Source organism: Quercus lobata, chromosome 11 (genome assembly GCF_001633185.2).
Source record: "Quercus lobata isolate SW786 chromosome 11, ValleyOak3.0 Primary Assembly, whole genome shotgun sequence".
NCBI lineage: Eukaryota > Viridiplantae > Streptophyta > Magnoliopsida > Fagales > Fagaceae > Quercus > Quercus lobata.
In genome coordinates, this window is record NC_044914.1 from 13,466,950 (window position 1) to 13,494,546 (window position 27,597).

The window sequence follows — 27,597 nt, forward strand, 5'->3', positions numbered from 1 at the left end:
AAAATGGCAATATGAGCAATTTTTGAAAAATTATAACATGACACGGCTAATATAATATTTGTATGATACGAGTGCGGCATTAGTACGATATCCAAAATAAAGTATATATGCTCTATAGTCTATAATATTTTTACAATAAATCATAAATGATGTAATATTATTTATAAATTAAAAAGTATTGCCGACATCTCTCTTACTATAATAAAAAATCAAAGCAATAAATAGGGGTGTGGGTGATATTCTCCATTGTCTCGTGGGAGGTCAAAATAAAAATTTTAAATTAATATTTTATTTTTATAAAAAAAAAAAAAAAAATGGTATGAATGAAATACAGTAGAGTAGGCTAGGTGGTGGTTACTCCTCCAACTTGTTTACAGACTGAAGAATAGAATCTTGTCTTCTTCGCCACTGTTCTTCTTCTCTCTATAAGCTTAGCTCAACCACCAACCAACAATAGCAACACCTATAGCTTTTGCAAAAAAAAAAAAAAAAAAAAAATCCAAACAAACAAACAAAATTTTCTTAGAGAATGAGAGAAACGCAGAGTGAAGGTGAGAGCAACAATAACAACAGCAACAACGGTTCCTGGACGCAACAGCCACCGCAAGCTTTGCTAGAGAGGCTCAAAGATTATGGCCAAGAAGACGCTTTTGCCCTCTGGGATGAACTCTCTGCCGACGAACGAAGCTTTCTCGTCAAGGACATCGAGGTCATTTCTCTTCACTCTCCTCCTCCTCTACCATCAATCTAGATCTCTCTCTGAATCCTGATTTGTCCTTTTCCAATTCACTTCGATTTGAAGCTCGGAAGAAAATGAGTTTTTTGAAATATCAATGTTGCTTTTTTTCACTGGCGGTTTCTTTCGCTTTTTCTCTCGCGCCAAACACTGCATAAACAAAAAAAATCAAAATTTGCTGGTTTTGAAATTTCCGATTTCGTTATTTGTAATTGAGATTTTTTTTTTTTTTGGCTGAATTTCGTTGATTCTGTGATCAAATTAGTGCATTTCCTGATTTTTTTTTTTTTTTCGCTTTTTTCTCTCGCGCCAAACAGTGCAAACCAAAAAAAAAAAAAAAAAAGATTGATTTAGAGATTTCCGATTTTTTTTTTTCTGAATTTCATTGATCTGTGATTGAATCAGTGTTTTTCGAATTGAAACGAATTCATTCTCATTATGAAGTTACGAACTGTTTTTTTTTTTTTTTAATTTTTTTTATATATAACATTTTTTTTTTTTAATAATTTGATGATGATTTCTTCAGAGTTTGGATCTTCCACGGATCGATCGGATCATTCGATGTTCGCTTCAATCTCACAGTGAGAATCTCTCTCTATGAATTTTATATTCACACTGCAATTCCAATAGTCTTTTAACTGTGAATCACATGATTCGGTTTGAGATTTCAGGTTTGCCGGCGGCGGCAATTGAGCCGGTGCCGGAGAGCAGTGTGTCGACGGTGGAGGAGCGAACACTTGAAGAGAGAGAGCGGTGGTGGAAAATGGGTTTGAAGGCTATCTCAGATGGAAAATTGGCTGTGTTGCTTTTGTCTGGTGGCCAGGTATTGCTATTTTTCTTTGTTAATGTGTTTTTAGCTTTAATACATACTTTGATTTGCTATATTTTTTTGTGTAAATTGCTTTTACTTTATATTCAACTTTATACCAAAAAAAAAAAAAGTTGATTAATTTAATAATTGTATTTGAGTGAGACATAGTTTTGGTATAATGTAGCTTTTTGAGATTATGTTATGCTTACTTAATCATAATGTAAAAGTGGTCACCTTTAAATGTTCTGTGTTTTTAACTTTAATACATACATAATCTGCTATGTTTTTGTGTAAATTGCTAATACTTTATGTTCAACTTTGTGCCAAAAATAATGATTATATTTAAGTGAGACATAATTTTGGTATAATGTAGCTTTTTTGGGATGACAATTGATGATAGTTATGTTTAATCAATCATAGTGTAAAAGTGATCGCTTTTAAATGTTCTATGGAGAGTCTCACTTTCTGGATGCCCACTGATGGTGATTAAGAAGTCCACTTAATTATAGTGAAGCAATGATTTTAGCTTTTTCTGTGATAAATCATTATTTGCAGCAAAGTTGCTTTATAGGATTCCATAGCCTTCTTATTCGGAAGCAACTACGGAAAAAGAAAAATTCTTTAGGGGTATCCTCTTGAAGATCATTAGATGTGAAACCCAGGCCCCAATCTGTTAAAAGAGAACACTTTTGGGAATATTTTAATTATATTTTTAAATTTTTTTTATATCTTTTTGTTTAAGGACTTAGCTGTAGGGAGCTTTTATGTATTTATGTTTTTTTTTTTAATCTATTTTCAATAAATAAAATTACAAGATAAGATACTTTTCAAGCTGCTTCCCCCCCCCCCCCCTTCTCTCTCTCTCTCTCTCTCTCTCTGGGTGAGTTACCCATGCACCTAGTAAGTTTTGAACTCATAACCTCCCAACTCCAACCATTTTTTTGGGAAGGAGGAAATGCCATTTGATTTAGAGTGCATTGGCCTTTTCCAAGCTACAACTATTGAGATTAATGTACCCAAAAAGACAAGCATTTGAGTGGAACTATTTTGCATGGACCTTTAGATTCCAATGAACTAACTCAAATGGATAAACCTTCCATACAAGATGGTTTGGAAATATATTGCATGGATCTTGAGATCCTTTTTGATAAGTAATAAATTTTATTGATGAGAAAACTTTACATCAAGTATACAGGGGATATTCTATATGAATAAAACATTTGGGTTCTAAGATTACAGTGATCCATAAAATCTAGTAACTTATGGCAAGGATATGCTCCTGCCGCCATCATCCACTCAAGCAAAGTTCAGAATCATTGCATATTCACTTCTAAGATAGACCTCTCACAATCCTAAAAAATTCTAACATTTATTTCATGCCAAATGCACCACATCAAGTAGTGAGGAATAGCCTTCCATACATGGACCTTGAAGTAAATGTTAGTTTTAATTGATTACGAACAAACCTTCTATAAAAGATGGATTGTAGGTTTCAGTTGCGTCAACTAATAAAGTATCTTGTTGTCAAATAAAGGAATTAGGATCAAATCATGCTTATACCAAAAAGAAACCCATTGGTGTATTGGCCTGATAGTATTGAAAAATCATCATGGAGTGGATGTATAATTGTATATGTTCAAATTCTATCACATCTAAAAATAAAAAATAAAGAAATTTTTTTTTACCTATACAAGATGGATCATGGGCATAGAATATAGTTTCTGGAACTAATGGTGGCTTTTAAGTGTAGAGCAGCAAAAAATATAGATGGTCATCTGAGACGCCATGCAAGGGTTGCAGGAGATTCCTCTAAACTGATTGAGAATAAAATTTTGTTGATTAATTTTTAAGGCCCCATTGGGATGCATATCATACTGCCTCCATGGGCATGGGTTGCTCTGCAGATACTTTAATTTCATGTACAATTCTACTTGTTAGAGATTTGTTTCTGTCCTCTCTCTTCTTTTCTTCGCTCCCTCTGGCATGTGTCATCTAATTATTACATGTGTTTTTTTGTGATTGAAATTTAATTGCAGGGAACTCGGCTCGGAAGTTCAGATCCAAAAGGGTGTTTCAGTGAGTGTATACCAAGTTAACTTCATGTTTAAGCAATTTTCTGTGGTGCGAGTTTCATTTGCTGATATGTCTAATCTAAAGTATTGGTGTTGAACTTGGAAATGGCAGAGATACAGGGGATCAATACCCTGCGTCTCCAATTTCTCTCCTACCAATCTCAAAGAGTTGTTGAATAGGAAATACATACAGAATGCTAGGTGTGGATATTGAGATAGTTGTAAAAATTTTAAATGTTTTTTTATTCTTGCCGTTGGTCAACAATTAGGATGGTTTAATAAGACATATCACTAAAAATTGAATACCTGATTGTTTACAAAATCATAGCTCTATGCTTTGTCAGCTACAAAATTGTCTTTGGTCTAGCATGGGTCTTGTCAATCATAGCATCATGTTGTTCCTTCTGGCGTTGGGCAAAGTTTTCTGTCATCTTCTGTTTGTCCTTGTGCTTTCTTGTTGATTTACATGACCTTGATGGAGAAACTATTCATTTAAGTTCTCAACAATTACATTTAATTCTGACCTTTCATCTTATTTATCAAAAAAAAAAAAAAAAAATCTGACCTTTCATCTTGCCAGCTATCCATTTGACATTTTTAGTTCAGCCATACTTGTTTATGGTGGACATTTCTGTTCACTGTCTAGCATTTTGTGTTATGCTAATAATATTTTTACGAGTTTAAAATTCTCATGAAAATAAAATTTATATTTTGGATAAAAATTGATTAATAACTGCTATTCTCGTACTTGTAAAAAATTTCTAAAATTTCAGTGTCAAAAATTTGAAAATTTTTGTTTGCATTGCAGGACTAGAGATATACAATCTTTGATATTCATCTGTTTTTCCTTCTTATTCTTCTTTTTTACTTAGGAAAAAAGAATCTCCTCTATTTTTAATATTATGTATTTATTATTTTATTTTTAATTACTTTTGCTAACATTGTTTAACAGAAGCCTGATGGTTTTCTATAAAGGATTTTATGGCAGTTCGTATTTTTTCAGATTTATGTGATTCTCAAGCTTCCATGTGGTAGATTTACAACAGATGGTTCTTTTTCTTTTAATCTTTTTTAAAATTATTTTTACTTCCATTTTAGATATTGGGCTTCCATCTGGCAAGTCACTTTTCCAACTTCAAGCTGAGCGAATTTTATGTGTTCAAAGATTAGCTGCTCAATCTACAAATGAGGGTAAACTTCTCTCTCTCTCTCTCCAAAAAGAAGTCTGAGTAAACAACAGAAAACCCCCATGTTCAGTGTTCAGCTATATCCTATATATCTTCTGTTAATTATACATCATTTGACATTTTGTTTTCATAATACCTGCAGGCTCTGCTGGATCAGTGCAAATACATTGGTATATAATGACTAGTCCATTTACTGATGATGCCACCCGCAGATTTTTTGAAAGTCATAGATTCTTTGGTCTGGAACCTGATCAAGTAAGAAAATTTTTTTTTTTTCTCTATTAGTTTTTTTTTGTTCATCAGAGAGGAGTAAAAAAAAAGGAGGGGGAGGGCATAGGTCTTTCTGCTCACATTGAAGGATATGCTTCTTGCAGGTCACCTTCTTTCAGCAAGGCACCATACCTTGTGTTTCAAAAGATGGTAGATTGATTATGGAGACTTCATACAGAGTATGATTTTTTTTTTTTTTTTTTTTCTCTAAATGAGCTGAGCTGGATTTTGTAAAGTTTCCTTTCTTTTCTGCAAATTAGCTGATTTTGAGCTCAGATTCTGTTGGAACCCTGTCTTTGGTTTCTACTCAAAATAATCGAATCATTTGGTTGCACGAATTATTAATGTATGAGGAGAAACTAAGCAAAGATAAACTATAGTATGATATTTTATTTAATAAAGTAGAAGTATGAAGTGCTTAGAGAGCTGAAGAATTCAACAAGTCCAATTTTAAGTAGTTACAAAAGAAAAGATGGTGCTGTCAGCAATCAGTCGTCAAGGTTTAAAAATTCCTGAACGTGACATCTGTCTGATGGGTTAACCTTTGTTTTGAATTACTACTCAATCTCGTAACATTGCAACTTTGAGCTGACTAAAATTTTAATAAATGGCATTTAATTAATTTGATTGGTTTGATCTTCTCAGAAGTATAATCTAATGGTGGAGATCAATTAACCTCTCCATCAAAGGTTAGTAAGTAATATGAACTGAAGTGCCTGCAGGGGCCTGTTGGGGCTCTAACATTGTTGCCAACACCAAGGAGGACATATTGTATGATTCATTTATTAGGAGAAAGCACTGCTATAATGAAAATGCACAATATGCTTGCAAGAATATTGTGGCTCAATATTGCAATGATGTATACATTTTTCCATACTGGTTTATTTGGGTACATATGCATGAACTTTTAGATTTGAGAGAGAATTGAACTATTCCCATTTGCAGTCAAAACATATTCATTTAGGCTTTTCTGAAATGCTGAAGAGAAGATCACCTGTAAATCTTGAAGAAAGAATGCCTTAAGTTATTTAAAAAAAAAGTTTTTTAGTGTTTTTTTTTTTTTTTGGGGGTGCATGAAAGAGGTGGTCCTTACTGTATTGTTTCTCAAAAAGTTTCATCATTTAAGGTTTTTATCCAGACAGTTACTAGGATCATTTCCAATTCTTTTGTTTTATTTGTTTTCTAAGTTACTTTTCCATTTTACCAATATGGTGGTTACATGAGTTTATTTTTTAAAGCCAGGTAGCTAAGGCTCCAGATGGGAATGGAGGAGTATATTCAGGTATACTTTTCTAAAAAAATTCCAGTTAACATGATGAGTACAACTGCTAAACTTTATTTCCTTTTTACTCACATTTTTGCTTGGACAGTACTCATTGGTTTAACTGGACCACTATTTGTTGATCAGCTCTAAAGTCTTCAAGGTTATTAGAAGATATGGCCACGAGAGGGATTAAATATGTGGATTGCTATGGTGTTGACAATGCACTGGTCAGTTTTATGTTCTTTTACTTCTCTTCTTCATGTTTGAAGCTCTCTAGACCTTGTTTTTTGATGTGAGAATATAGTAATTAGGGTCTTGAAAGCAGGTCCGTGTAGCTGATCCAACTTTCTTGGGATATTTCATTGATAAAGGTGTAGCTTCTGCTGCAAAAGTTGTCCGTAAGGTAACTACTTAAAAATAAATGGACATGCATGAAAGCTTCAATTGTTTAATTTATTATTATTTTTATTTAAAAGATAGATTTGGGGAGGCTTCTGAATTGCTTGTGATGCTTTTGTTACGCTACTTGAAGACATCATTTCCCAAATTTGAACTCTCCCTTTTCTCTGATTATGTACTGGATTTTGTATTTGAGTATTACATATCTACTACAAAAAAGAAAATGCATGATTAATTTGATTTGTGAATATAATTTTCATCACAGTAGACAAAAAAAAAAAAAAATGTGGCAGGACAAATTGGAACATTTGACTACGTGTGCTTGTGGTGGGTTCAGGTTTAGAAGGATTCATGGATCTAGGATTAGAGTTGTAGAAGAAAGGTTTAGGGTTCAAAATTGGCTAGAGTATAATGTTTTTTTTTTTTTTTTTTCCTTTTTAAATAGCTATACGATGGGGAAAATATGTGGGGTTTTATGGTTTTGATAGGTAAGAGGAATTGAAGAGAGAAGGGAAGGAAAGAAAGAGAATAATAAGGCCAACATGCCTCAATACTGAAAAAAATCAATATTTTCATTAATCAACTACATATATTCTTCAATTGCATTGAGCATAAATATTTATGGAGACTCTTTCTTATATTGGTAGTATTAGGACTCCTAGTTTGACTAGTAAACTAAAAATCTAATTAGTTAATAACCAATAAAAGCCTAACTTGGACTCATTGAAAATAAAGATTCTTAGGATCTCCTAAAAACTTTAGACTCAAATTACCCTTAATTCATAATAAATCTTGAATGGATGAATCTACGAAGTAGTAACAAATTAATCTTCCATAATTGCATCACTTTGATAAACTATTATAGGCATTGAGGCCATTTTTTTATATGTTAAATGATAATTAATTATAACTTATAAGAAGTGTTAACATATACAGTTTCGTAATATTTTAACAGATCGGTTGGAATGGATCTGGCTTAGCATCTACTTTTTGATTTAAATGAATCTGACATAACATATTAATCAACTTACTCTCTTACTAATGGGTAGAAGCTTTAAATAAATAGATAATGCATAAATTAGACTGCGGTTTGATTTGTTTTACTTGGACAATGTCATTATTCTTACCAGGAAAAAATGTCATTATTCTCTGTAGAATCTGTTGTTTCTTGTATACTCTAGTATAGTGTTGTCTAACGACTTAATTTCATGGACTTGTTGGTTTCAGGCATATCCCCAAGAAAAGGTTGGTGTGTTTGTAAGGCGAGGTAAAGGTGGACCTCTTACTGTAGTTGAATACAGTGAGTTGGACTCATCACTGGCTTCTGCAATCAATCAACAGACTGGCCGTCTTCGTTTTTGTTGGAGTAATGTAATGTCTGCTGCCTCATTGTTTCATCTAGTTTTCCTTGTTTACAATACAATATTGCTTGCGCGTTGACATTATTTTCTAATTATCTTTGGTCCCAATTGTGCTGGTGCCAAAGCTTGGGGACTAATACTTTGTTATTGTTTATGTTGTCTCAAATGTGTGCAAATGACTCCTTTGAAATCCTCAACTCTTACAAGTTCTTATGAAAATTTTGATTCATGAAAGTAAGGCAATATGATCCTACTGTCCCCCCCCCCCCCCCTCCTCTCTCTCTTCTCCTCCCAAAAAGAAAAAAGAAAAGCTGTGAATTTTGCATGATGCTTTATAAGCCGTTAATTTTTACAACATTGTATGTTGACATGCCATATATAATAAGCAGTATGTTTACATTCATTTAAGTATATTGAATGCTCAATACCAGCATGTTTGGCTTCCTTCTCGATGTTTTTAGTGAAATTTGATATTGGAACCATAGAGCATCAGATTATGCTGTGCATTTTGGCTTCTCATGTGCTTATTAGTTACTGTTGCATTGATAATGGTTTTACCTTCTTCCAGAGTTTTCTTACACGTTTGCTCATCGCTTTCTGCTTTTCAGGTGTGCCTACACATGTTTAGCTTGGATTTTCTTAACCAAGTGGCAAATGGCCTAGAGAAAGACAGCATGTTACTCTCTCTCTCTCTCTCTTATTTCATTGATTTTATTCTAGCATGGTTAAATTCATTATCATTTCTATAATCTGAAAATTATGGTTCTTTTATATAAAATAGATACAAAATTTTTGTTGCTAATATTTTATTTATAAATATAAATTAAGGAAAAAAAAAAAAAAAGATGCAAAATTTTAGTTTCTCTCTGTTTACCCATTAAATCATCAATCAGTGACGTGCTGGCAGTCAGGGTCTGCAGTTTGTTTATGCATGCTGCTAACTGATGCATTTATCTAGCTTTAAATATAAATAGTATCATTTTTTTTTCTGGTCGAGTCTCTCTTTGCGTAGTCTCTGCTTGACTATAGCAAGTAATGCTGATTGAATGAGTCATTTGGATTATGTCTAGCTTAATAGGAAATAGGTGAACATATTTGCTTTCTCATCCATGTAATTTAGTCCAATACTTGTTTAGCCTCCTGAGGATGAGGAAGATCCATAAACATTACACATTTAGGTCCTATAAGGCTAAGGGTCCTTGAACGCCTGTTAAGTAGTGCAAGGAAGAACCTGATTCTTGCTTCTGGGTATTGGAACATCCATTTTGGTATCTATCAGTAAACTCTAGGTGTTATATATGTCTACATATAGGCAAAAGCACTGATAGAATGTGATTGCATGCCACATTAGTATATCATATGGTGGCCACTAAATAGAAGAATGCCAGTTCTCAAATCTGAAATTTGTTTTGCAATGTAACACATCACCATCATCTTATATCAGTAGTTCTTAACCTATCATTTATGACTATTACGAGGATGTTAATGTGCGCATGTTTTTTTATGGCAGTTACCATCTTGCTGAGAAGAAAATTCCTTCTATCCATGGGCATACAATGGGATTAAAACTAGAGCAGTTTATTTTTGATGCATTTCCATATGCTCCTTCTACTGCACTTTTTGAGGTGAATTTGTTTTCCCATTTCTCACTGTAATTCCGGCAATTACACTCCTTATATTCTGATTCTTATGAAGGATTCTTGCTTTGAACTGGGAAAACTTTTTGTCAATATTCAGGTATTACGTGAAGAAGAGTTTGCCCCTGTAAAAAATGCCAACGGCTCAAATTATGACACCCCGGACAGTGCTAGGCTTCTTGTTCTCCGACTCCACTCTCGTTGGGTAGTTGCTGCTGGTGGCTTCTTAACACATTCAGTGCCCTTATATGCAACTGGTAACTTCACAATTTATTTTGTAGGCATTCTTGCATTTCAATGGAAGCATATAAAGTGCATTCATGAGCTAAAAAGAAGGAAGTAAAAGTGAAGGGAAATGGAAAAAAAGGGAGGGGGCGCTTAAAAGAAGTAACCATTTAGATTCTATTAAGGTTTATCAATGTCACACTAGCTTTCGGGAATTATTGCTGAATGGAACAATGGCGTATGAGTATGACATGAAAGAGAACAAGAGAGAAGAGTGAGAGCCTGAGGGGGGAGTCCAAGCATTTTATTTTTTTACAGCTGTAGGAAATAATTTTTCTATGTTCTTAATGTCATTCTTAGCCCTCAGGCATAATTGATCTTATTGCCAGGTGTGGAGGTATCACCACTATGCTCTTTCGCTGGAGAAAACCTAGAAGCTATATGCCGTGGAAGAACATTCCATGCGCCTTGTGAGATTACATTTTAGTTGAGTTCAATCTATATATTCTCAAATTATGCGGCTCTACTTCAACTGATGTTCGAATGAGTGAGGTTCATCTATCTCATGCATGTATCAAATAGAGTGGGTGAATGCTGGTATATGGATTAAAATTTTTAGGATACTTTGTGCTTGTCAAGATTGATTTGAGTATATGAATATATTTTGTGCATTTTATTTTTGAGCTGTGATGCCCCTTCATTTCTAGTCATGTGCCCCATTTGTGGTCGTTGCTTTGCAAGTTCAAACCATTTTGAGTACCAGAATGGGATATCAAGCTTCAATTTTGATGTTTTCAATTAATTATAGTTATTTAAGAATTAATTTTTTCACTAAACTCTCCATAAATGGAATGCGAGAATGGTAGTATGCAAGATGCTTTGAGGGATGTGAACGGTCCATTCTTGAAATTAAATCTCTATTTTTTCACACTAATTGGAATGTTTCTTTCAAATCTCCTCCGTGTTATTCTTTACTAGGTATGCTTGAGTATTGTAATTTGAAAATTTGATTGTACTGCTTCCTGCATACAATGCCACTGTAGACGGGTGATTTTATTTTGGTTCAATAGATTTACATTGCTTAAAAAAATAAATATAAAAATAAAAATAAAAACATTCCATGAAACATGTATGAAAAATCACAGAAACACGTGCATTTGTAAGAAGAGAGAATTACCGTTCAAAATTTTCAGATCCTACTTGTTTCAGGGACTTATTTGTGCCATGGTAAGGAGACATTGTTCAGCTATCCCTTAAATGTGTAACTTACCAATATAAAAGAAAATTGTTTAAATGTTCAATAGCGATGTGGCCGATGTGGAGAACCAACAGAAGGTGATTATTAGTCTACTGATATATAGGAGCCTAATAACAATCTGCTGAATTGGCTAAATATATGTACTTCATCCACACTCTCCTAAGATAAGTATGCTAGGTTGTACAAAGACTGTTCAATGAGCGCAGCCCTTGTAATTTTGTAGTCTTTTTAGCCATACTGCAAGGACTCTTGGTTGATTTCACGGTTTTCATTCCAAACAAAACAATATGTATGAAGCAAACAAAATTGAGATTGGTTGTATAAATGGAAATTATGTGATAAACAAGTTACCATTTTGTAATTCTGATGCACAAGGCTTCAGCAGATTCAGATTGAGTTAAATTTCTCCCTACTGAGATAAATCACCGTAAAACAGAGAGTTGACACCAAACTTATCAAAAAGCAACTTTTGTACGCAATTCTGGAAGAGGTGAATAAACCAAAGCTCTCGTGAGGTTAGCTAAAAAAGAAGGCAGAGCAATTCCTTATGCTGCACATGTTCTAAATCGTGTTTTGTGAATTATAATGTCCACCTTCTCTCAAGCCCCTTCACTCAAACTCTTCGTTCTAGTTTGGTACCTATAAAGTGGGGGAAATCCTATCCACAAACCCCACTATTCGAGGCTAGACTGTGTCATATTCCACTGCATTATTCTCTAGAGCTGCACAAACACCCCTCAGCCAAGGGCTACAGGGTTTAACTAAAGTAATCTTCTTTCTTTGAACTTGTATTTCGAAAATCTCCCAAGGCGGCTAACTAGATAAACATGCTCTCCAATCTCCACCAAAAGTTTGCACAATGACTTGTGTGGGGAAAAAACAGTTAAAAGTCAGTTTTATACCGCAGGTCACAGATTACAGAATTTCTCTTTCCTTTTTGGTGGGTAAGGGGTGGGGTGCCAACATAGAAGGATTATTAATTCTTAGATCACATCATGCAGATTAGAGAAAAGACCAGATTAAACAACATTATTGAACCCAGAATCCAATTTATAAATCTTTAAATTATTGCAAGACACCAATCCATGGACTGTTAACTCTTGCTCTGTTGCAAAAGCAGCATGCAAAAAAATGTTGTCGAACTGGAATGTAGTAGTTTGGGAACCTGACAATGATGAAGTATATATTAAAACAAGCCCATGCTAATGTCAGCTCAGTACAGTCGAACTGGAATGTAGTAATCTGGGAACCTGACAATGATGAAGTATGTATTAAAACAAGCCCATGCTAATGTCAGCTCAGTACATTCATGATATAACATCAAAGATAATATATTATTTTTATGGCAATCAATTTTTAAATTTAACGCCAGCCATAATCAAATTAACTATAACTTATGAATACAATTACTCTAGAACTTTGACAGCTGCTGTTGATGGCTTGTGACATATCAAATTCATGACAATGATCAAGCATATCAATGGTAGCCTAAACATTCCCAAAAATAAGTACATTATAGTAAATATCCTCAGAATTCCTATTGCAGTTAGCCAAAAAGACAGGTTTTTCCTCTGATTAATCTTCCATGAATTGCCAAAAGAAATTAAGTTCATTAAAGTCAAGATTTAGTACATCTGAGAGTTCAGAGTGGCTTCAAATCAAGAAGATTGAAATATTGCATTTATTCTTCAAGGACAAGAAAATCATGATTTGGAGGAGGTTGTGAACGATGGGTGTCGGATTTCACAGAATGACTAGAAGTAATGCATTATATCAAACTCTCCACAAGTAATTTTTCGATGTGACAAATCCCATAATTAGATCACAAGACAGATAGCATGGGAAATTAATAATTTAGATGTCTAATGCCCATGTAAACCTATTATTCATGGCAATTGGACCGCTTTGAATGCCCAAAAAACAACCAGGTGTCAGAAAATAGAAGAAAGCCACTCAATTTTTTCACTTGTGTGAAAATCATCTATCTATATTTACTTACCTGTTATTCCTTCTCTTCAGATGTGAGGATAATTTAGGTAACACCATGAAGGCTCTTTTTAAAATTTACTCCTAAGTTTGATATGGCTTGTGTTCATGCTGTTAGTATTTTAAGAAGAAGAAGAACAGGGTGACACTAGAAAGCAACATCTTTTTTTGGTAGCACATCTGCAGTTATAACAATTATTACCAGGATAGAGGGTGAAGTCGTGAGTTTAAGATCCACTGTGTGTGTGTGTAACTCACCAATAAAAATAAATAAATAAATAAAAGTCTATGTTTACTCCAGACCTCATAGTCAGAGCCCTCATAGAGTTAACATTTTACAAGATTGTTGAAGAAACATCGTTGTTAAAAAATTGATAAGGGAGTCCTAATCTAAATATTTTCCCCCTTTCTCACACAGCCTCTATATTACAATTCCCTGCATTGAATTCCCACATACTGGAACCTTAAACATTTTAAATATTAATTACATTTTGTAAAGGAATAAGGAAACAATTGCTATGATAATGACTCTGCGCAAAAGAAATCATTAGATAGATTTTGGGAGCAAACATACTGCGGTCACCAGAAAATTAAGGAGAAAGTAAAAATTCATAAATAATGACGGAAATACAATATAGTGATATACTTACATTAGAAACAAGGCTTTGGTGCCACTAACAACTTTGTCTGTAAGAAACACATTCTCCCTGCATGTTTAACGATAAGGTGACATCCCAAGCAGGGGCTCCAGGCAAGCCAATTGGTGGTGCAGAAATTTATAAACGGACTCAGTTGTCATGGCAGCTATACGAACAACAACACCTATTCCCTGCACACACAAAGAAATACACGGGCTAGCATTTTATTCAGATAGCTCAGCAATATGGCTGTTGTATAATACTTATGTTAAATGTTCAGAAAAATGTGAGCAGCCTTTCAGTTGGATCTTCAAATACATAACCAAAGTTTGAAGGCATAGAGGGAGTAGAAGTACATTGACATCTAAGAACAAAATAACCAATGAACTCTAGCCCATATGGCACCTCTTCTTAATAATAGAGTTAAGGGTAAAATCATCAGTACCCTTGGGTGTGTTTGTAACTTACCAAAAAGAGAGAGAGAGAGAGAGAGAGATCAGATAACACACTTTGAGCCCTTATTTATGATCTACATAACAAAAAAACTCCTGCATTCTGATTTCAGCCATTGCAAATAGCAGAACTGTTTTTGTGACAATAGGCATATTAAAAACTGTTTTTAAAGGTGAGTTGAACACACCACATCGAATGCACACAAGGAGAGCAATCTTTGCATCCTAGTTACATAAATTTGAAGTAAAAACATGAAAATGAACTAAACTTGATTCCTGAAAAGTACTATAATAAACAGATATGAAGGCAAACAAAAATATAAAGTTTATTGACTGCTTTGTGGCTGAACAATCTGACAAAATTACCTTAGGACCAAAGACACTGGTGGAAGCAATAAAGCTTGGTTTCATCAAGAAACGATCAGATTTTGTTATTACTTGGTGTCCCAATGAAGCAGAAGGAATGTGTAATTGCTCAGACATTATCCTCTTCACATCTTTTTGAACTTGGTCCTGAACTTGCTTCAGCTTTGGCCTACAGTGAAGCAATTGCAAGGCCTAAAATTGATTTACTTACTCAACTTACTTACATCCCATTTGAATGTAAATAAGCCAACAATACAAAAGAGGTAAGCTGGGATCGAGTTATAAATCATTAAAAAGTACTCACCCCAAGAGTACAACCATTGCAATTACTTGGTAGTCCTGCATGTGCTCTGCAATAGAGGATATGCTTCCTCGCTCCAGAAGCACCTGTGCTAGAACATTAAGTCATGTGAGATGAAGCAGTACGCAAAGAAATTAGAATCTCCAGGAGTATGATGCACAGATTTGCATTTCCCAGAATTTTAGTATAACAATAAATCAGACCAACTTTGCAAAATCTTTGGTTAGTCCAAAATAAGAATCAACTCAAATCACAAAAGTTATAACCCAAAATTAAAATTGTACAAAAAGATGCAAAAATAAGACCAAAATATGGCATCAAAATGCTATGATTTAGATAAATTTGAAAACACTGAAAGGGGATGGAAAGATTGGAAAGGACAAGGAGAGAAAATAGCATAAGGTGACATGATCATTATGAAAATAGCATAAAAGAGCTGATAAAATTGAAATACTTTTTTTTATAAGTGATTTTGTGAAGTAAGTATTTGGATGTTGCCTTGGAACAGGACATCGGCTCTTTATAACATTGTCCTCAGAATAGATACCAATAAAAAAAGAATTTTGAGAGGTTTCCAGAACCACTAAAGAGAATTTTGAGAACTTTCCAGAACTCCCTTCAATAAAAATAATTTCCTTCCTAGCATTAACTTAAATATGCAACAGAAAATTAGTAATGCAACAAATTAAGAATAAAACAAAAAAACAATAGCATTACCGTATCAAGAAACAATGGTTGATTGTCTTCTAAGAATATGTGGTTAGTGCTCTTATAAAGATCAAAATCCCATTTTTCTCCACTTTCATGGCGCCCACTGGTAATCCAATCTACAATGACCAAACTTGAGTCTGAAACCACCCTGAAGACTTGTTTCTGAGAGTACCTTGCAGTGGAAAAACATGTCACCGGGTCTGGAACGACAGCCAATAGAGCATCACTCCCAATACTTGCCTACTGCACAGTATAAACTCACCACCGTCACTTTAATACCATCAGTCAAACCAATAAGCAGAAAGGAAATTTTCTTGAATAAGTCATTATGTCTTTCAATGAATGTCAACTTGTAATTTCCAACAGGAGAAACCTCCTACACCTAATCCTCACAAATGGATTGAAATTGACATAATAAACCATAACCATATACAAAAGCAAAAGATCAAATAGAAAAGGTAGAAATGAAAATTTTTAGAAGTAGATCAAACCCCTTTATTCCTTGTATCTCTGGATCTCAAATATTAAAGAACAAGTTGCCTACTAAATGACACCATATCAGATGCAAATGGTCAACAAAACAGCAACCAAATATGGAAGATGAGCATTTTAACATAACATTTGTACATTACTGAATTGTTAAAAGTAAAACAATGGCAAATACTTTTTATCTTTAATTTGGTTAAGGCGAGATGATTACCTCTAAGACTTGTTCAGAGCACTTGGATCCCATAGACTTGTATACCTGCAGTAGAATAAGGTAAGACCATGTTGACAAACCCATATGGAACAAGAATCAAACGAAGGATAGCAAAATCATATAGAAATTTGTCAAACGTACACAACCCGTTAATCCATTTATATATAAAAAAATAAAAAATTTAAAAAAAATTAATTTTAAAAAAAAAATAAATAAATAAAAAGAGGACAAGTTATTAACAAATCATAAATCAATTTGAGAGAAGCCAAAAAAAAAAATCAACCTTTGTCGAAGCTTGGGTTGTAAGGACAGTGGTGCAAGCATCTCCAATGGTAAACTCACATGAAATAGAATCTCCCTACACCCAACCCAATATCACACAAATTCAGAAACCTTTGCAAGCATAATTAGATCTATCAAAAGATATATATAACACAATAAATTAAAGATGGAAAGAGTAAGAGATGAATATATAATGACATACAGAAACAACTCCACCACCATATGTGAGGCTGTAAATCCAAACAGCGTCAGTTTTGGAGGGACCAACCTAAGGAAAAAGCAGAAGGAACATGCCAACAGCCTCAGTTAAGATTATTTGTGATGAAAATCAATTGGCCACACATAATAACAGTACAACAATGTAAGACATGGTTGAGTTAGAGTAGAAAGAGAAAGTCAGCTAGTAAACCTTTCTGGGAATGATGAACTTGAGGGGGTACTTTGAGAAGCACCTTGTTACTGATGATTTCTCTCCCACTTTCTCCACCACCACCTTACCATCACTTGCCATTCTCTCTCTTGCTCTTGCTCTCTGAAACTGAAATGCCAGCGTATAAACCACATTGTTTTTTTTTTTTTTTTTTAAATCTCAAGTCGGGTCCAGAGTACTGCTTGTCTAGGATTCTCCTAGACTAAGCAATCTTTAAGACAAATAATCAATATTCTCCGACAATAGGGGATAAACATTTTAGTCATAGACAATAAATATAAAGATCTTATATATCTATATCTAAGATCTCAGCAAATTTCATCGGAAACAAACTCGTTAAAGTTAAACAAAAAAGGCCAAATACAGCAAGTAATCAAACCACTCAACCCGAGAAGCTTATAATTTTGAAGAATCTGTGTAATGCATATATAAATCCACATTCATAACATATACCAAATTAAATATGCCATCACTACAACTCAGAACAAGTTTAACTCCTTGTAAACAATCTTATAATTGTATTATGCTCATTCCATTGATTTGAAGCTTCCTATTACCCCAAGCCCCAAACAATGGCAAAACCATTGCTACAAATTATCTTTTTCTAATGTTTTACTTCATTTCCCATAAACCAAACAGTTGACTGCGCACAAATTCATGGCTCATGGTTCCTATCTCAATTCACCAACCTAAAAAAAAAAAAAACATATGCACACACAAATGTAACCAATAATTAATGCTACTAACAAGTAAATCAGTCACTGGTGATTAAGCAACACAAATAAATTCAAAGAATAGAATATAACTGCAATAAGCTTAAAGGGTATAGGAATTCTGCTAGCTCAAGTGTAATAACATACAATCTATCTTAAATGGATACCAAAATAAAGCACCACATATACATACACCTAAAGAATCGAGTAGAACTGAAATTGTCAAACAAAGTGCACCACTTTAACTAAATGTTTTCGCTTGAAAATGCTATTGACAAATGAACCAATGTTACATAGAAGAAAAAAAGAAGTAAATCAATGTTACTGAAAAGTAAGCACAGACAAACATAAGTTACCCAGAAAACAAGCATTTCGGATACACAGAAATTAACCTCAAAATTTAATAAAGCTTTAATCTTTTAGCTCCCAGAAAACCCAGAATCAGCACCAAACAAAAACTAACAAAACCCACACGAAAACCAAACTTAAATATCTATCATATCAAGTCAGAGTACGTCTCAGACAGACCCAGTTGAATTCATTCAAAGATAAGCTCGAAACTTAACATGAAGAGCCAAAATCCTCCATCACAACATAGCACAGAGCAAAACACAATCAGTAGTATTAAAAAAGAAATGAAATTTTTGTGAGAGATGTTGCTCAAAATAGTTATATTTACCTGAAAACCTTAAAAAGAAACGTAGGAGAGGCTCAAACTCAAAGTAGAGTTATATTGCCATTGCAGTTAGATGTAAAGCTTTAAGCTTGCTGTCTTGAAACATGGACATCTGAAAACTGACAATTGACTTTGGGAAAGACGGTTCACTGTTTCTAAGAGTAATTGTTTCTTTAATTATAAAATTAAAAAAATCATATAAAATTATATAAAATATATCTATAAATTACATTATATCATTTATTTATGTACATTTAATTGTAAAATTTTTATAAAAAAAAATCATATAAAGCTTTTAATGGTTATTTTCACAACTTTTTCCGTAACAAATTTATGTGTTAAGTTTTTACTTGCGGCTGTTGGTAGAGAAAAAAAAAGTAATTTCATATAACAATCTTCCAACGAAAAATCGTTGTAAAAATATTATAAACATAGAGCATTTAAGAACCTTATTCAATGCTAAGAAATTTGACCTGTTGAGATTTATTTCATCTATGCCAAAAATAAACTAAAAAGGATAAAAGAGCAACTATTATATCATCAATGTTATAAGTTTTTTTTTTGAGAAAATCAATGTTATAAGTTCAAACCAATAAAAAATATTTAAATTAATCTTACAATTTAATTATAGACAAACGGAAGGGTATTTATAAAGTTTTTTTTTTTTTTTTCATGTTAATAATTTTAGCATTTCTTTATTAAAATGCCCCAAAACGGACGGCTTGAAACATTGTCATCCGTACAACAACAACAGAGATGTCTGTTCTCTGACAATAGCTTCCTCGTTTGGCCACAAAAAAATGAAAGACCACCTCCTTGCATGGCCTGAAAAAACAAGACCTGGGTTTTTCTCATTTCATTGTTTTGGTTCGTGGGTATCTGACAAAAATTCAAAAGAACGTAGAATATGAGAATTGGGACTGAGAGATAGGTACATATTGGACGTGCTTATTGTGTGTTGATTGGCTTAAAACTAAAAGGGTCAGTTTCATATTTTGAAAAAAAAAAAAAAGTTACAAAATGGCCTCAAGAATGGGGACTGATGAGGAAATGGGTCAGAACAAAAGTAATGGTTGGATGTTGGATCAAAAGCTTGATCAACCAATGGATGAGGAGGCCATGAGGCTCAAAAATACGTCTACAGAAAAGGTGAGTTTGCATTTCTCTTCTGGTGTGAATTTATAATATAAGATATTCATGTCCTTGTGATTTTACTCTCTTATGTATAATGTATGTGTGTGAGACCCCTTATTGTTATGACTTATGATACTTAAGTCGTTCTTCAGTTTTAAAAGTTTTAGAATATTCATATTGTTATGATGTTAACCTAAAATGTAGAGTTTCATATTACAGTTTAAATTTATAAAGCTATGAATATGTACAACCTTGGCATATAATGGAGTCAGTTGAATTTATTGAATTGAACAAATTTTTGTATCTTGTTGGGTTGGTTAAGTTGATTCAAAGGATAATTTATAATCAAATTTAAAGTTTCTCAGATATGAAACCATGGAAAGGAATGCATTAGTGTTGTTAAATTATGAGTCTGCAGTATATTGATTGTAATCTCAAACACGGGTACAACACGTTGATATAAGCAATTTCTGAAAAATTATTACATGACATAACGGATACGACATCGGTATGACATGGCTACAACACCCCATATGATTATAGTCATTGTTATTCTTGCATGTGATATATTTGAAGTAATCACGCCAAACAGGTATTATAGTTACGGATTAGTGCTGCATGTGCAAATCTAATGGGAAGTTAGTGGATCACCTCTTTCTAAATTGTGAGGTTGCAAGAGACTCATGGTCGCTTATCTTGTGCTTGTTTGGGGTGTGTTGGGTAATGCCAAGAACTGTTCTTGAAGTTTTTGCTTGCTAGACAGGTCTGTTTGAGACCAACCAAAAAAAAAAAAAAAAGCTTTGGAGACTTGGAAGTTCATTCTGTTGTGCTTAATGTAATGTCTTTGGAGAGAAATGAATGCATGAACTTTTGAAGGACAGGAATATCCATAGCTCAACCGAAGTTTCTTTTTTCTGTAGTCCTCATATACACGTGGGAACATGCTGCCAAATCTGTCGGCTCATTTGATTTTTTTTTTTGGGATTTACTTTGTATACATCCTGTGTACATGGGTAGCACCCCATTTTGCAGCTTTTTAATTGAAATTTTTTAAATTATAAAAAATATTATACCAAGTTAGCACATAAAAAGATTGGCGAGTCTACTATTATTTAAAAAATTAAAAAAAAAACTAACTAAAATTTTAGAGTCTTAGGAATTTAAGTTAATTCTCCTTGTTGACGACTTGACGCAGTTTTATGTCCTTTAGGAAATTTCAACCATGTTGCTTCTGCAACTTGCATTCCAGAGTCTTGGAGTGGTCTATGGAGATTTAGGCACATCTCCCTTGTATGTTTACTACAATACATTTCCTCGCGGAATTGCAGAACCAGAGGATGTGATTGGTGTTTTATCATTGATTATATATTCCCTTACTCTAGTTCCACTCATCAAGTATGTCTTTATTGTGAGTAGAGCAACTGACAATGGTCAAGGTAAATCGTTATTTTCTGGCAACTTACTTCTTTAATTGCAGATAATTATATTATTTTGTATGTATGTCTTACATCCCATGGTGTAAATAATATTTTTGGAACTACAGATAGTGTTATGCCTTTTTGTCTTTGTCTGTACATCAAGGAACAATGAGGACATTGCTAGTATTTCTTCCTACTTCATTCTCATTAAGTAGAATTTTTACCTTTGAGAAGTGGGAAATTTTATTTCTGACACCTTCATCTAATAGATACTTGGAATATGTATCAGTTCAAGGGGGGAAGAAAGACGGGTTTGAGGAGGGATTGGGGGTGGCGGCAGTTTAAGATTTTAAAAAATACTTGCACAAACATTAACACATATGATACACCAGTACACATCACTAAACAACTTGGATGGCCTAACATTTTTCTTCATATGCAGGATATATAGATCACAGTTTTGATATCTAAGATCCACCTTGAAAGTAACAGATTTTAGGCTTTCTACCTGCCTTAGTCACATGGACAGAGTGAACAGAACAAATTTATAGTTGAAAATAATTTATCAAAGATGATAAAATATTAAGAAAATTAATATCTTGAAAGTGGTGAAGTTACATATATAAATCCCTACATCAACATTGCTTCAACATGCAGTATGCCACAAAATTATGCTTTGACACCAAACTGAAGATCTTTCTCCAAAACACAGGAATACAGGATTAATAACAATCTTGTGGAAATGATTTATAAAAAGGAAACTAAAGCTTTAGTTACATCATTTTACATACCACTACATTCTAGATTAGTCTTTTTTTTTCTTTTTCAGTATTGCACATCCTTTTTTATGAATTTAATGATTTTGACTGCATTCCTCCAAAGGTGTTATAGCTTAACAATATCATCTCCCTTTTTTATTTTGTTGAAGGATATACACCTGTTTAATGCTATCAAAGCACCAGTAGGTTTCTCCATACTCATATCCTTATGCCGCAGGTGGAACATTTGCTCTTTATTCATTACTCTGTCGACATGCAAAAATAAAGATTTTTCCTAACTATGACCAGAGTGATGAGAAGTTAACAACATATAATTATCGTTCATACCATGAAAAATCCCTTGCTGCAAAAACCAAGAGATGGTTGGAGAAATATGCATATGGGAAAACTGCACTTCTTGTTCTTGTCCTTGTTGGCTCTTGCATGGTGATTGGTGATGGGATCCTCACTCCAGCTATATCAGGTACATTTCTAGATGAGTCCTTGGAGCCTTTTTATGTACTTGGAAATATTCTTGAGTTTTCTGTCTAGAAAATCAGGTGCTTAGACATAATTGATGCCTGCATGGTATAATAGATTAACCACTAAATGAGACAAGCAAGCAGCATATGAAACAAACAGATTAACCACTGTTCAGCAATGTGCCTTGTGTTGGATGAGACATGAACATAAGCAAATTTAATTTCTCTTAGTGATTAGATCATAATAAATATAAGAAGAAGAAACTGTTTACCCCAAGAATGGTTGATTACTCATTCTGGCTTGAAACATGTTCAAAAGATTAACCATATATAAGTTGTTAATACCATTTATTTGTATTTACGTAAGAAGAGGATTGAGAAAAAAATAATTTTATGTTTGGTAAATGCCAAGCTGCAAATAGGATTAATAACAGAGATCTTGTAATTTATCTGAAAGGACACTTCCATATAATACAAGAAGAACACCAATTGGGGATTTTAAGTTAGTAGAAATAATCAGAAAAGTAAGAACTTCATACGAATCAATTGGTGTCATTGATATAAAAAAGGAAATACCACAACCCTACCAATACAAATCATAAAGCTCTACAAGCAACCTAGATAAGTTGTTTTTTAATGCTTCTCTCACATTCAATATATGCTTTCCATACTCTTTATGTCTAAGGCTGCAATTGTAAGATTTACCATGCTTGTTAGTATTATTGACCTGTTTAGTACTTATGAAATGAAATTATTCTTTCGTAACTCTTATACAATATTTTACAGTTTTATCGGCTGTTGATGGGATCAACATTACTCACCCCAAGTTGAGTAAAGGTATCTCAATGCTGCTGAATCATAGATTTTCTTGTATTTGCTTCCTATTTTTGCAACTTTTTTTTTTTTTTTGATAGATAACGTAAAAATATTATTAATAAAATTGCCAAACCAAGTACATTGGGGATGTACAATGGGGGCACAAATCAGGAACCAAAATTGCAACAATCAAGAAAAACAGGAAGGGAAGAACAAGAAAAATGAGAAAAGACCACACTCCAATCAAAGAGAGTGTGCAACCATATTCCATTTTTTCATCATTAGTTAATTAACATTTACCTTTTTTCTGTATTACAGATATAGTTTTGATGATTGCCGTTGCCCTAATAATAATTATCATATTCCAGTTTTTCATCGTTAGTTAATTAACATTTACCTTTTCTCTGTATTACAGATATGGTTTTGATGATTGCCGTTGCCCTAATAATAATTTTGTTTAGTATGCAACATTATGGTACGGATAAAGTTGGCTGGCTGTTTTCACCAATTGTGTTCGTTTGGTTCCTCTTAATTGGAGGTATTGGCATATACAACATTTGCAAATACGAAACCAGTGTCTTGAAAGCTTTTTCTCCTGTCTATATATATAGGTATTTTAAACAGGGAGGGAAAGATAGTTGGACATCCCTGGGAGGTGTTATGCTTAGTTTAACCGGTAAGTTTCTTGTTGTCTGAGTTAATCCTTCTTTTTCACATTTTTAAGGTTTAACCAAAAAAAAAAAATCTGTGATTTCAGATTAGATGACTACTTATGAAATATTACAGGCACAGAGGCACTTTTTGCCGACCTATCTCTTTTTCCAGTTCCAGCTATACAGATTGCTTTCACAGTTGTTGTGTTTCCTTGCCTTCTTTTGGCCTATGTTGGACAAGCTGCATACCTTGTGCAAAACTCAGATCAAGTGGTTGGTTTATTTTATCATTCTATTCCAGGTTTGTTCTAATCCAAAAAAAAAAAAAAACGAATCAACTTGGGGAGTGTTAAAAATTTATAGGGTGATTAAAATCTCATGTCTTAATCCATTCCATGGTCTCATATTTTTGTAAAAGTGTTCAGAGATTTGGAAAATTGTTTATATAGTGTGCCATAATGGATACAAATCATTAACTTAATGAGACCTAACTACTTACTTATAGTGTGCCAAGTTACTTGCGAAAAACTCACCTTTGTAAATAGGTTTGCCTAACTTCATTGGAACATTATATGATACAAACCTATGGGTAGACTCAACCTTGAAAACCAGCTTGAAAGGGGAGAGTGCCCAAGAGCTTATAAACACATGTTTAAGCTTACACTTTATCCATGTGAGACACTAGGATCATAACATTATAACACTTGTAAAGAAGAGGACATAAAATTTGAATATGGTTTAAAACTGGCCATCAGTCTAACAATCCTCATTTTTGCTGGCTAGGGACTGGTTGAGAAAAAATAAAGCGCTACACATGATCCAAGCAGAGAGAAAAGGCCATTACCTGGTGTCAGTTAGCCAATCTTTAGTCTAGAGAGGAAATGACTTAATGCTGCCTTGCGTTTGAGGGAGTGAATGATAAGCCACTCTCAAGCATTGGGATTTTAAACTCGCACTTAGAAGCCAAAGACTTTTATGGCTCTCAGAAATGATTTATAATAACTTCTTTCTTGAGTATTTTTAATATTTTAAAACACTCATCAATAGATTTGGTCTCATGGAAACTTTTGTTTTTTCCTATACATTCTGGGAAGATTTTAAGAAATCAAGGATTTGTAGGATTCAGTTGTTAATGTGAAGGAATTTTTTATCTATATGAAGTGGTTCCTAGCACATCATATTTGGTGGAGATCAAAGATTTTTTGCATCACTGATATCAAAAAACTCAACTTTTGTTATTGTATGTCTTTCTAAATAATTTTATCAGTTTGTCAAGTGGTAGATGCCCCATTCTCCATGGCTAGGTTTGTCTTTCTAATGATGATTATTCACTATTCTGCAGATAGTATATATTTTCCAGTATATGTTGTTGCAACTTTAGCTGCTATTGTTGCAAGTCAGGCCACCATATGTGCAACTTTTTCATTAATCAAGCAAGCAGTGGCACTTGGATGTTTTCCAAGAGTAAAAGTTATACATACATCAAAGAAGTATCCCAACCAGATATATATTCCAGATATTAATTGGATCCTCATGATTCTTTGCATTACGGTGACAACTGCCTTCAAAAGCCAATACCAAATTGGAAATGCCTCTGGTAGGTTTATCCACTCTTGAATGTGGTGAAGTTCATTTTATGCATCTTCTTTCATCCTGATAAATCAAATGCTTTGGGTGAGAGAGCCTAAAATTGTTTACTTGTCGCAAATGTCATTTTTTTAGGCAGTAATGCAATTTCCATGCCTACCAACCACTGAATTCTTCATTTGTAGACTTTATAGACCAACTTTTCTGTGATGTCTCAATATTACAAAATATACAGTCACACAAATAGTTACTAAGGGATATATATATATATATATATATATATATGGAAATGAGGACTATTTCAAGACATGACAAGTTTTATGTCCTTTTTTCTACCTGTTATTTCTTCCTTATTTTGAGACATCTTTTTGTTGCATTAAATTCCAAAGATAGATGCCCTAATCATAATACATAATAGAATGATTTTACACTGTCTCTATTATTTTTCTATTTCTTTATACATTGTTTCATATGCAAATTTTATGCATTTGGATCAGTTCTATATCCTTATAAAAACAAATTATCTTGCATAATTATGGGTTCACCATACTAGATGGTTCTGACTTAGTTGTCACCTTCAGCGGTGCCCATGTAAATCAAAATTGTAGTACTCCATGTCTCTTTCCTTTTGTTAGTTAAGTGTAAACACCTCCTTTCATGAATGGTAGACAGTGATTAATGTGATACTGATGATCATAGGGCTAATTATGCTAGGTAAAATTACATATAATTTGTCTGTTTTTGCATCTTTCTTTATGTCTGCTACTAATGATTCCAAGAAATCTTTGTTGCCAAATAAGAATTGCATTCAGTAGCATAACTTTTCATGTCATAACAGGGGCAGCAGTCGTGATAGTGATGCTGGTAACCACATTTCTTATGATTCTGATCATGTTATTAGTATGGCGTAGCCACTGGATGCTTATCCTGATCTTCACTGTCTTATCACTTGTAGTGGAGTTGACTTATTTTTCTGCCGTAATCCTCAAGGTAAATCAGGGTGGTTGGGTTCCTCTTGTGATTGCAACAGTCTTCTTTATCATCATGTACGTTTGGCATTATGGTACTGTGAAACACTACGAGTTTGAAATGCACAATAAGGTTCCACTGGCGTGGATTCTTAGGCTTGGCCCAAGTTTAGGACTGGTTCGGGTCCCAGGGGTTGGACTTGTTTACAGTGAGCTGGCCAGTGGAGTGCCAAACATCTTTTCCCACTTAATCACCAATGTACCAGCCATCCATTCTGTTGTTATTTTTGTTTGTGTGAAATATCTTCCCGTATACACAGTTCCTGAAGGAGAGAGATTCCTTATAAAGAGGATAGGAACCATGGATTTCCACATGTTCCGTTGTGTTGTGAGATATGGTTATAGTGACCTCCGTAAGAAAGATGATGACTTTGAGAATAAGCTCTTTGATAGCCTCTTCATGTTTTTCCGGCTTGAGAACCTGATGGATGGGTTTTCAGACTCAGATGAGCATAGTTCATGCGACCAGGAAACTGAGGGGTCAAGAGATGATTGCCTGTTGAATGGTAATGGCAATGCACCTGAATTTAATGTGAATTCCAACATTTCATTTGGGGACTCAATCGTGCTTGTTGATTCTCCATTGCCTAAAAACAATACTATCGTGTCTTCCAGTCAGGCAAGCAAACATAGTGAGGTTGATGGGTTAGCGTTCACGAAAAGATGTAGAGATGCTGGGGTGGTGCACTTAATGGGGAATACAATATTGAAAGCTAAGAGCGATTCACGATTCTACAAGAAGATAACCATTGATTATGTATATGCATTTCTTAGAAAAATATGCAGGGAGAAGAATGTGATCTTCCATATTCCCTATGAGAGTCTCTTGAATGTTGGGCAAGTGTATTATGTATAATTCTTTTGTACCACCACCATTCGAGCCTGGATTTGTTTTCTTAAAACTATTGCTGCCATAGTTGGCCTCAGTTGTAGATAGAGTTACATACTTACATGGAAAGGTTCATCCAAAATTCTTTTTGAACACTAGTTCTCCTAATAAAATAGAGCAGAGTATGCCATTGAGAGCTATATGGCGAGCTACAAGGCTCTTGATGTCCAAAATTCAAATTGGAAAGCAAACTAAAAGAAAAATTCCCAAAGATTGGGATATAACTAGGCAAGCCTTTGCCAAAATGGAACCATACAAAAGAAATCAAAAGACTGTTGTTGTGAACTTGACCAAAGCTAATTAACATCCTCAACCAAGGTTGTTATGCACTTTATAGAAACTCCTTACATTTGTAGT

The 27,597-nt window shown here is 33.8% G+C and overlaps 3 protein-coding genes across 5 annotated transcripts; 2 read left to right on the forward strand and 1 right to left on the reverse strand.

Moving 5' to 3' along the window:
• Nucleotides 1-323: 323 nt before the first annotated feature.
• LOC115968283 (UDP-N-acetylglucosamine diphosphorylase 1-like) lies at nt 324-10,668 on the forward strand. The gene is made up of 15 exons (XM_031087628.1): nt 324-709; nt 1,263-1,317; nt 1,408-1,559; nt 3,584-3,623; nt 4,718-4,810; nt 4,949-5,061; nt 5,181-5,255; nt 6,319-6,358; nt 6,485-6,567; nt 6,666-6,743; nt 7,967-8,110; nt 8,709-8,776; nt 9,611-9,725; nt 9,838-9,994; nt 10,352-10,668. Exons 1-15 carry the CDS (start codon nt 530-532, stop codon nt 10,447-10,449), a joined length of 1,491 nt encoding a protein of 496 aa, XP_030943488.1. The 5' UTR covers nt 324-529; the 3' UTR covers nt 10,450-10,668.
• A 1,554-nt stretch (nt 10,669-12,222) lies between these two features.
• LOC115969603 (urease accessory protein D) lies at nt 12,223-18,639 on the reverse strand. Of its 2 annotated transcripts, none has more exons than XM_031089291.1 (10): nt 18,479-18,639; nt 17,066-17,194; nt 16,859-16,924; nt 16,658-16,732; nt 16,375-16,419; nt 15,681-15,914; nt 14,967-15,049; nt 14,663-14,831; nt 13,857-14,035; nt 12,223-12,385 (listed from the first exon to the last, which is right to left on the reverse strand). In XM_031089291.1, the coding sequence occupies exons 2-9, from the start codon at nt 17,165-17,167 to the stop codon at nt 13,922-13,924; spliced, it is 888 nt and encodes a 295-aa protein (XP_030945151.1). In that variant the 5' UTR covers nt 17,168-17,194; nt 18,479-18,639; the 3' UTR covers nt 12,223-12,385; nt 13,857-13,921. The 2 variants fall into 2 exon arrangements, with proteins under 2 accessions (XP_030945151.1, XP_030945150.1); XM_031089290.1 differs by having other exon boundaries at nt 12,223-12,470.
• A 549-nt stretch (nt 18,640-19,188) lies between these two features.
• On the forward strand, nt 19,189-27,301 carry LOC115967775 (potassium transporter 11-like). 2 transcript variants are annotated; one of them, XM_031086919.1, is made up of 8 exons: nt 19,189-19,624; nt 20,820-21,045; nt 22,024-22,269; nt 23,054-23,104; nt 23,499-23,759; nt 23,870-24,037; nt 25,079-25,333; nt 26,162-27,301. In XM_031086919.1, exons 1-8 carry the CDS (start codon nt 19,496-19,498, stop codon nt 27,205-27,207), a joined length of 2,382 nt encoding a protein of 793 aa, XP_030942779.1. In that variant the 5' UTR covers nt 19,189-19,495; the 3' UTR covers nt 27,208-27,301. The 2 variants fall into 2 exon arrangements, with proteins under 2 accessions (XP_030942779.1, XP_030942780.1); XM_031086920.1 differs by lacking the exon at nt 23,054-23,104.
• Nucleotides 27,302-27,597: the final 296 nt, after the last annotated feature.

Coding starts and splice junctions, on each gene's coding strand:
- LOC115968283 (XM_031087628.1), top strand. CDS start 530: ATGAGAGAAACGCAGAGTGAAGGTGAGAGCAACAATAACAACAGCAAC. Junction 6,568..6,665: donor ATGGTGTTGACAATGCACTG/GTCAGTTTTATG, acceptor TCTTGAAAGCAG/GTCCGTGTAGCTGATCCAAC. Junction 6,744..7,966: donor CTGCAAAAGTTGTCCGTAAG/GTAACTACTTAA, acceptor TGTTGGTTTCAG/GCATATCCCCAAGAAAAGGT.
- LOC115969603 (XM_031089291.1), bottom strand. CDS start 17,167: ATGGCAAGTGATGGTAAGGTGGTGGTGGAGAAAGTGGGAGAGAAATCA. Junction 15,050..15,680: donor AACCATTGTTTCTTGATACG/GTAATGCTATTG, acceptor GTTCTAGCACAG/GTGCTTCTGGAGCGAGGAAG. Junction 14,832..14,966: donor GCAATGGTTGTACTCTTGGG/GTGAGTACTTTT, acceptor GCTTCACTGTAG/GCCAAAGCTGAAGCAAGTTC.
- LOC115967775 (XM_031086919.1), top strand. CDS start 19,496: ATGGCCTCAAGAATGGGGACTGATGAGGAAATGGGTCAGAACAAAAGT. Junction 21,046..22,023: donor AGCAACTGACAATGGTCAAG/GTAAATCGTTAT, acceptor CTTATGCCGCAG/GTGGAACATTTGCTCTTTAT. Junction 24,038..25,078: donor ATTTTATCATTCTATTCCAG/GTTTGTTCTAAT, acceptor ACTATTCTGCAG/ATAGTATATATTTTCCAGTA.